Source organism: Lotus japonicus, chromosome 2, assembly GCF_012489685.1.
Source record: "Lotus japonicus ecotype B-129 chromosome 2, LjGifu_v1.2".
Taxonomy (NCBI): Eukaryota; Viridiplantae; Streptophyta; class Magnoliopsida; order Fabales; family Fabaceae; genus Lotus; species Lotus japonicus.
This window is the reverse complement of record NC_080042.1, coordinates 88058293-88067781: the sequence shown is the minus strand read 5'-3', so window position 1 is coordinate 88067781 and position 9489 is coordinate 88058293. Positions and strand designations below refer to the sequence as shown.

The following is a 9489-nucleotide window of genomic DNA, read 5'->3' as shown; positions in this document are numbered from 1 at the left end:
GTGAAACTTATGACCCCTTTGCAGCTTCGTATGAACAACATGCTGCAATTTTTTATTCCTATGCAGCAAATCAAGCTTATTAGATTTGTTATCCTTCTATCAGAAAATTATTAGCAAAAATGGTCACATTAGGACCAAATGCCAATTGAAATAGCCAGGAGGTTGATATTCTCCACTGAGATGTTGAAATGGTTTAACAACTCAAGCAAGAAATGGAGTGGCAATAAGTTTAATTGGGAATCTAAATCTTTAACAAATGCTGCTTACAAAATGAGAGCATATTATGTTAGGTCAAATTCATCGTCTCAAAGCAATTAAAATCTGTGATGAGCTGACTGCTATGCCTGAGTTTGAAGATCAGACTCTTGATTTGCCAATTGATTAGCTTCAGTTTCATGGCAAATATCAAGATTTGGTTGAATTTTGCTGCAGTAGATTTTAGTTGGTTCTAATTGAAGGTGGTTGTTGTTAGCCCTAAATGAAGACATCCTTATATTATATTTTGAGTAGGTTATCTTTTTGTTAAAAAAAAGTGCCAGTGTACACTCTGTCTATGTGTGATATTAGAGTTCCTCTTATGTTATGTCAAGTATTGTGCTACAACTGGTTCATATCATGCAATTTGTAATATTTTGTGAACAAGGTTGATCAGTTGAGCTGTTTGTTGCTACTATAATATTATTATATTATTATGATAAGTTGTTCTTTATCTGAACCTTTTATGTTTTTGGTGATTATGTTATATGTTATAACCCTCAAAGAAATTTCTACCTCTGTTAAATGTTCGTATTTTTTCTTGATATCTGTTATTTGATGGAGATAAATTCTATAGTATTTTCATATTGAAGAAGAGGTAATTTAGACTTTTGATTTTTTTTTTTGTATTTAACTGAAAACAAAATTTCTAAATGTACTGTATTTTCTGTTGGCATATGATTGTTGACATATGTTTTGCACAAGAAAATTGTTAACTAATCAATGAAATGCAATCTTTTGTCCATGTAAGCCAGCAAGTTAGGTGGTACATGAATCCAATCTCAAATTGAGTTGTAGGTTGTAGGAAAGTGCATGATTTGAATTAAAGGAAGCTTAGGAATGAACAAATCCACTTAGCCTTGAAGAATCCCACTTAGGAATTTTAAAATATCAAGCATTCATGCTTGCTGCCAAAATCATGCTTAGCTTGTGCACCAGAAGCGCTTAGCAGCTAAAGGAAAATGAGGTTGGTGAGATCCACTGCCCAATTCATGCTTAGCACCCTCAATTGATGCTTAGCACCAAGGACTTTATATCATCCACTAGACAATTCATGCTTAGCGTGTTTTGAAGGTGCTTAGCACGGGTAAACTCTAAGTTTCACTGTCAGTTTTGCGCCTAGCATGGTATGGGGGCGCTAAGCACCCTACATCTCCAATCCCTAATTTCCCACTGTCAAATTCATGCTAAGCATGTATTGGGGATGCTAAGCACCTAACCATATGTGAAAAAAAAAATTAAATATTAGACAAAACCACACACGCGAACCTTCTTCTTCTTTTTATTTTCTCTGAACCTAAATCACTCACTCACATAACTCTTTTTCTTCTCCTTTTTTCTTATTTCTTCTTCTTATCCACTCTAGCACCACCCACACCGCCTTCGTCTTGTCCTTCAAGAAGTGTTTCGTTATCTTCCTCATGAGCGTGTAAGTTCCTTTTCTTCTTCTCCAATCTTCATGGAACTTATGTTAGCAATTTGAGGAATTCAAATTTTCGAATCGAATTAAATTTTTTTCGGTTGTAATGACTTGGTTTTCATGCTTGATGAGTGGTTTCATGGCGGTCCACGTGTGTTCATTTGTTTAATAACTACCATTGTAAAATAAAATTCTGTTGATGCTTTCTTATATTATGAATTTTAAGATTATTTATTTGATATATTGTTTGTTTTGAATTCATTGTTTGTTTCGATCACATTTCGTAAATATAATGAAATACTAATCACATATTATTTTGTGGCTATTTTTTTATGGTTGTTGTACGCAGTTGATAAATGGATTAGTATTATTGTAGGATGACTGATAGAATGTTTATGATTTTATTTGTATTATTAATTATATATATTTAGTTATGCTTTGTTGTACATTAAAATATGTTTTTACTTATCAATTTATCATTTCTTCCTTTCAAAAAAAAAAACAAATATTGTAAAATTGTTACTGTATAAACTCCACATGTACATGTGTTCCATATATACTAAAATTAATAATCTGTTTATTGTCACCTATTTATTTGCAAAATTAATAAAAATAATTGTTTATTTTAGATAATTGTGTAGATTACGCATTACTGATATATTTATTAATTATTTTCTTTTGTTAAATTATACAATTAAAAATAATAAAACGTAGAATCGCTCGTCCGTGCATAGCACGGAATCGGGCTAATATCCTAGTTTACTAAATTTCTGGCTTTTAGACTTTTAAAATCATTTTATATCTCCAATTTATGTTATGTATATTAAATTGGTAGATGCAGCAAATTTGCTTAATTTTAAAAGTACTTAATTACCTCGGAAAAAAACTAGAGGAGACAAAATCTAATATAGTAAAAGTTAAGGGACTAAAAATGCAATTAAGTCTAATAAGTACCAAAGAGTTTTTTTTTTGTTACAACAGGAAGGCAAAGAGTTTTTTTTTTGTTACACTTTACATTCGTACATGTAATAATCAGAATAAAACTAAAAAGACTAAGAAGGGAAAACAGATGATGGAAAGTCTGTATAACCGAAGAAGAGGCGGATGTGGCTGGATGCTATCATATACAAGGCATTAATTCAATCCAAGGATTCTGATGAACGAAAATCTAAATCACTGTAAATTTCTTTGGAAAATTGAGGGAACCTCGATCCACTTGATAGACAGTGACACAGACACTAGAACGTTCTTCATAATAATTAAACAATGAAGAAGTTGGAGGGTTTACTGTATGACAAGAATACTGTTATAAACGGGATAATATGTATCCATTTCAAGTTCATCTAAGATCTTTTGTGTAGCCCACAAATAAGAGGAGTGGCCTTCAATGTGACCTGTTACATCAACCTGCAAAACCAATGAACCATTTTAGCTAAAAATCAAATTCAATGAATTATGAATGCTAGCACTTATTATACAAGTTCTAGATAATAGCAACAACTTATAACCGGAACAAAAAAGTAACAAGCAGAAACAGTTGTGGATCCAAGATTATGAAGAAAACACATACATTTTGGATCCCAGGAATATCAATTGGCTGGATTCCAGCTAATCCTTGAGTAAGTAGACTGCACACAGCATGTAGATTAGTTTTTACTTACAATCTACTAAAAAGGTACAAGTAATCATTCTGAAGAGTGCTAGTGCTTAGTGCTCTGTTAAGGTGATGTTGAAGTGAATCTCATTTCATCTTTAATTTTGACGTGAATCTTTGCAAGAATTAATTGGTCTATAGGTGATGTCCTATGGATCAACTTGAAGAATCCACAAGCCACAGAAATTCTAACACAACATTTTCATGTACCTGGCACGGAAAGCAACTCCAAGCATCCAATCATTCCTTGAATATGCATTCACAAATCTTCCTGCTACCATCTACAGGATACCAGAATCTCATTAAAAGTAATAAAAACAATATTTCCATCATACAGGTGAGATTGAGAAGGTGCTATCAAGAGAAAAATAAAATCCTCTTTCACCTTTCTAGCAGCCTTCCAATTCTCATCCTTGATTGCAATGGGTGCTCCAAGCAGAACAACTCTTTCTACCAGTTCAGCTGCCAACAAACAGAAGAAGCGCGTAAAAATTAATAACTGGTATCATCTTATTACCAATCACTAGAGTTAAAAAGTTTAAGAGGGAGAAGTTACCCTCTGACAGGTGGTTAATAAGATTAAAGAATCTCAAGGAAACAAATGAATTAAGTCCATCACATCAAAGACAAAACAAAATGGAAGTGGAAATACCTACCGTGGCATTCTGTTTCAGCCAAAAACTCAAGACACTTGAAAATAACTCTTGCTCCAAGTGAGTAACCTACAAGTGTCACGGGTCTGAAACTCACAAATTAAAAATATTGCATATTCCACTATTTTATACTTTAAAGAAACTTCAAAATAAGCCAAATACCTATTTCCCTGCAGTCCTCCCAATAAAACTTCAGCAAGCAACTTTCCTGCCTTGTCTGACCTAAATAATAAAATAAACTTAGAAAAGCAGAATTAATGGTAAACTAAGAACGGATGGAAAACTGTGTAATTTTTTTATCATTGAGACGATAAAAACTATCGAAAAAAATAATAATGATGTCTCAGAGTTCATCCCCTACATGGTTTTGCCTAGGACATGGCATTTAACAAACAAGAAATAGGAAAAATCAAGAGTTCATTTTGACAAGGTAGGATACGATGAAGCCTTAAAATACCTATATGGTAGGAATAGCACATAAGATATATGGTAAGAAAGTTCCCCAAAAAATGAAATTGCTTAAAGTTAGTTTCATACAGTTGTTAACTTGAACGAGAGTTTAAGTTTATTAAATCCTTCAATAATCCATCGACAACCAATTACACCACTGAATACTGTCCAGCAAAAGCAATTGAAACCCTTAAATTAAGTAACAAAGAGCAAGTAGTAGACATTCCTTTTTACCATGTAAAAGTTCTATTCCACTTAAAACCAAGAAATAAAAGTAAACCTGTCAATAGCCATTGTCCATGAGCTGTCTATGAATTCAGTGACTGTAAGTAAGGCAGCCGGCCAAGCAAATGCAGTTACAAGTGCATGCAAGACAGTCATCATTGCGCCTTGCTTCATCAGCTCTGTGGCAATTCCTAGTGCAAATCACAGAAATATCTATATCATACACAACTCTGCTTGAATATACTATCAAAAAGACTTATGAAACCCAAATCAAGTACTTGAAGTAAGCCAATCTTGAATTGCAGAGCTCACGGCAATGAGATGCTTGGACTCCCACTGCAGTGCATACCTAACTTTTGACAAGGCCATATGAAATGTCATTTGTTTTGCTGGGATCAATCATTAGAACATCAACATTGCAATTAACAAATGAGCAAAAACAGTTGGAAAGTTCATTATTTCAATATAAGGTAATTTTCCATAAACATGTTGACATATTGTATTGACATGTCCTCAGCTAATAAAAGTTGTATTCAACAATAATATTTACCATTGTATCTATTAGAACTAAAAACAGAATAGGATTGATATTTTTAGCATAAAATTTGTAGTGCTAAAATTATGACGACTGGGATAGGTTTCAACACCATATTAGAAATAAGAATTGACTGTGTGCCTCAACCACGTATTACAAGGAGTACTTTGGTCATGTACCTAGTTGATGTGGGATCTTAACAGTACCAACTACTTTTTTTCTAAAAAATGATTAATGAAAGAACCATTTTAGGAGATGGAAAATGGCAAAGATGTGTACCTCTCCAAGTTGTCATTCTGTCCTTCCCATGGCCTTATAAAATCCTCCTCCTCAAAGACAAAGCCAGACACCAAAATCTCAACCCCAAGCCTCTGTGAGCAAAATCCAATTTGAAACAATAAACTAACGCAATAGTAGTATTAAGTAATACAATAAAGGTTAGACAAAGTTCACACATGCATGTGCTCACGTGCACAGAGGTCAAAACTGAATCAAGTAAGAAATGTCACCAGAATGGGAAATCAATAAAAACTTACGCCTTGGTTATGGTTTTCACCTATAGCTTTGAACTCAAATTCGTCAACACCCCCAGTTCTCCTAGCCATTTTGGTTCCAGTAAGTCCAGCTCCAGCAGCTGGTAAAACAAAGGCATACATACACACATCACTAGTAGTAACACAAAGTAGTAAGCCAATCTTAAATGTATTGTTTTCCAGTGTAGGAAATTAGGTTATAAGGGTATTAATGGGGATGCATAACTCCTCCAGAAGCCCTAGTTTTGTGTTGTTTTTGAAAAGATCTCACATGCCCTTTATAAATTGTCTTCTGAAAAGGTAATTCAAAGAGTTCCTAAGTTAGAGAGTTAGTTTAGGCAGATAGTTAAAGATGAGAGGCTATAAATAAGGAGGAAGAAGTTTAGAGAAGGCTATCTTTTGTTTTGGAAATCTAGTCTGGGAAAGAACAGGATCTCTCGAATACCTGGCTGTAACAACCGTTTTCTTATGAATCAACTATTTCTTATATGCTGACCCAGTACCTAATTTATCTCATTTGAGCAATTACTGTAAGCATGCCAAATGCTGGTCAATAATAGCAGAAGCAGCAAAAAGGTGTAATTTGAGCACAAAAACCACCATATTGAAGACAAATACAAAAATCTCAAATTGAACAAAATACACCTCTAAGACACATAAGCACGTGCATAAAGATTGGTTATCCTGAATTTCCTGATAGTATCCTTATTCCTTAAACAACACCGGAAATTCATAAATAGACACTTAAAATCCTTGTAAAATTAAAATATAATTGCATATAGGCAAATATATACCTCCAAAGGAGGCAGCAACAGCAACAGAACCAGCAACAGTTCCTGCAGCACTAGCAGCTGCTGCAAATCCACTTGCTCCAATTACAGGGATCAAAGTACCCAACGTTGGAGCCAAAGCACCAAGTCCTGCAGCAATTGCTGGGGCAGCTAATCCTGTTTAATGCTCACAGATGGAAAGAGTCAAATCCACAAGAAAAGTCATTCAATTAACATTTGTATTCCAGAACAAAGAAAATATGTTAATGTATCATACCACCGGTAATAGCCATCAAGGTTCCCCCAGTTAACGCTGCAGCACCAATAATGCCACCTCGCTTCCATTTAGCCCACTTGCTTTCTTTTGATTCAGTTTCATCTTTATTTGATTCTTGCTCTTTAATGAAAGCCATTGCAGAACTAGCTAGTATAGTCTCAATGGCCTCCTGCAAAGTGAAGTTTTATTTTAATCAGTAATCACTAGAAGATATGGAACCAGTAAGTATAAGCTGTTAATGAAGAAAATTCACACAAAGCTTATAACATATAGCTTCCTAGAATTAGGGTCAATACATAACTTAGAAATCAAGATGATGTATAGGCAGTGCTCACCAAAGCAAGGATTAATTGATTACATGTCTTTTCAGTACATAGTAAATAGTATAAAACCCTTACACTTATTTTTCATGATCAACTCAACTTAAAAAAAGTTGTTGGCCAGTAAAATAAAGTCAATAACTACAAGAGTCACTTTACAAACCATTTTTTCCCACTTGATATCAAGCCAAGTTGCCAGCAACCGTAGAGCCACACGATGTCGAGCATCATAGCCTTTTATTCTCCGATTATATTTAACGTTTTTTTCACCTAAGTCCGAAAGACAAGCAGAAAGAAGTTGATATAGAACTGCCACTTTCCTCTGATAGCTGAGCTTCATCACCTCCTCAATTGGACTCTCATCAATGTCATGATTAACAGATCCCTCGTGTACGTCTTCACATTCAAAGAAAGGAGTCAAAGGGCTATCGGTCTCCTTCTGAATTTCCAAATGAATGTCTACCTCCTCAGAGTCTGATTGAACATCAGCAGTCGAAACCTTTTCACGACATTGATTCTCATATTCGCGAAACTTCTCTCGTTTCGCCCTGGAAGCCTGTGCATTTTTTTCCAGGCTAAGCACCATAGCATCAACAGCTTCTGACAAAGCAAGTTCTTGATCTGCCCTTTGACAATCACCATCTTCATCAATATCAAATTCTTCTGATAATAGTCTCAAGTACTGTCACATTCACATACATAATCAAATTTAACTTACATTAACAAAAGATTAAAAAGCATAACCAATTAACCATGAATGCATCATTACTTTATGAGCAAGCATGTATAAGCTAGAAATGAGGAGACATACCGGTCCAACGTGACGGGAAGCTGAAGTAGAGCCAGCAGTTTCCTCAAGTCCAGACCATGCTCCAGGTTCAATTTCCAGAAACCTGCTCAGAAACACACAAATCAACACTCATACATGAAAATCAATAAGGTGCGATGAACATTCATGATTTGATTGAAATTGAAAGCATACATGAAAACAGGGCGGAGCAAACCGGAAGTGCGGTGGACCCAGAGGTTGGGATCCTCGGAAACGGAAAAGGGAGTAGAAGAAGATGTGGAGGGAGAAGGGAATTCATCGTGGGTTGAAAGGCCAAGCGGGTGGGTTTGGTGAAGGTGGGCTTGGTGCAGAGACAGGCTGAACAATGCTCCGGCAGCGTAGCGCTGCGTCGGCGTCAGATACGACGTCGCCGCCATCATCAGGATCACATCGATCGGAGTTCAAACCGCGGTTTCTTTCTCTGACGTGTTCTCGGAATTGAATATCCAAACTCTCTCCAAATTCAACTTACCATAATATAAGATGTTGGAAAAATGATATATTCACACATAAGAATCATACAATAAATAATTGAAGTGAGAAATGAATAAAAGAAAAAATAAGTTTAATAAATATGCACTTTGGGTCTAAAACAATTTTATAATATCAAAAATTGAGATAGAGAAAAAAAAAATTAAGTATATGTTAGATGTTAGTAACGGTTTATACTTTATATGTTTAAGTATCAATTTTTTAAAAAGGGTTACATCATTTATTCCAACATTATCCATCTATCGCTATGAGTATTGACTTGTATGTATGCATAAGTTATTATCTTGCCGTTTAGGAAAAAAGTTAAATTAACTCATACTACTAAGAGAGAAAGAGTTATTCATAGCATGTCATTGACATTAAAATGAATACATAAAACATGTCACGTAATGAAATATTAGAATTAATAACTGATGTTTCTCTACTAAATATAGATGATAAATTAAATATTGAAGAATAAATCTTGTTTGTCCAACCTTATGGATTAAAGGTTATCTAAGTTGTCTATGGATTTTTGAAAGAAAATTAAGGACATTGTGCATTATTTTCAATGAAAAGGTAAGGATAAAAAATAAAAATCAGCAACACAACTTAGCGATCTCTTTTAGGGAGGGTGACAAATATTAAGAGACATAACGGAAAGGGAAAACTACAAAATAAAAAATTCACTAGACTAACAGAGATTAATTTAACCATCTTGTCAGTTTAAAACATTAGACTTTAGTTTTCAAATGGAATTCGAAGAACTATACTTGAATACGCTTCTTGAATTTGCACTTGACGTCACGTGGCGAATAAGGCATTCTTATCCACATATCCAGACATCTTGAATTCATAATCGCACTCACATACAATTAGACCAAAAGTTTAGCATATTCTACAAATGAAATGTCAATTATGAGATTAAGAATAGGCGCATGGGAGAAGAGTTTGAGATTAAAGAACTCTAACCTTCGAACCTCTTTTCACGCACAACCCCAAAGTACTCCTCTTTTACCTCCCCAAAACTCTAGACTCCACCGACCCCAACTTGACATGAACATCAAGGTCTCCTCCCCCATAACCACAAACCAAAC

The 9489-nt window shown here is 34.6% G+C and overlaps 1 protein-coding gene across 2 annotated transcripts; it reads right to left on the bottom strand.

Annotated features, from left to right (window-relative positions):
• Positions 1–2626: 2626 nt before the first annotated feature.
• Positions 2627–8439, bottom strand: LOC130740659 (uncharacterized). 2 transcript variants are annotated; one of them, XM_057593332.1, is made up of 15 exons: positions 8075–8435; positions 7904–7985; positions 7256–7774; positions 6773–6941; positions 6520–6672; positions 5729–5826; positions 5472–5563; positions 4936–5006; positions 4713–4848; positions 4145–4204; positions 3986–4068; positions 3715–3791; positions 3540–3610; positions 3246–3303; positions 2627–3082 (listed from the first exon to the last, which is right to left on the bottom strand). In XM_057593332.1, exons 1-15 carry the CDS (start codon positions 8299–8301, stop codon positions 2960–2962), a joined length of 2019 nt encoding a protein of 672 aa, XP_057449315.1. In that variant the 5' UTR covers positions 8302–8435; the 3' UTR covers positions 2627–2959. The 2 variants fall into 2 exon arrangements, 1 of the variants encoding a protein (XP_057449315.1); XR_009020226.1 differs by lacking the exons at positions 2627–3082; positions 3246–3303 and having other exon boundaries at positions 3548–3610; positions 3986–4051; positions 8075–8439.
• Between the last annotated feature and the right edge of the window lie 1050 nt (positions 8440–9489).

Bases quoted from the DNA above. Each gene is read 5' to 3' on its own strand.
- LOC130740659 (XM_057593332.1), bottom strand. From the start codon at position 8,301: ATGATGGCGGCGACGTCGTATCTGACGCCGACGCAGCGCTACGCTGCC. The intron at 4,205-4,712 runs GTTTACTTTTAT...TTTATTATTTAG, and splicing joins TGGACAATGGCTATTGACAG to GTCAGACAAGGCAGGAAAGT. The intron at 3,304-3,539 runs GTACATGAAAAT...TGCTGTGTGCAG, and splicing joins GGAGTTGCTTTCCGTGCCAG to TCTACTTACTCAAGGATTAG.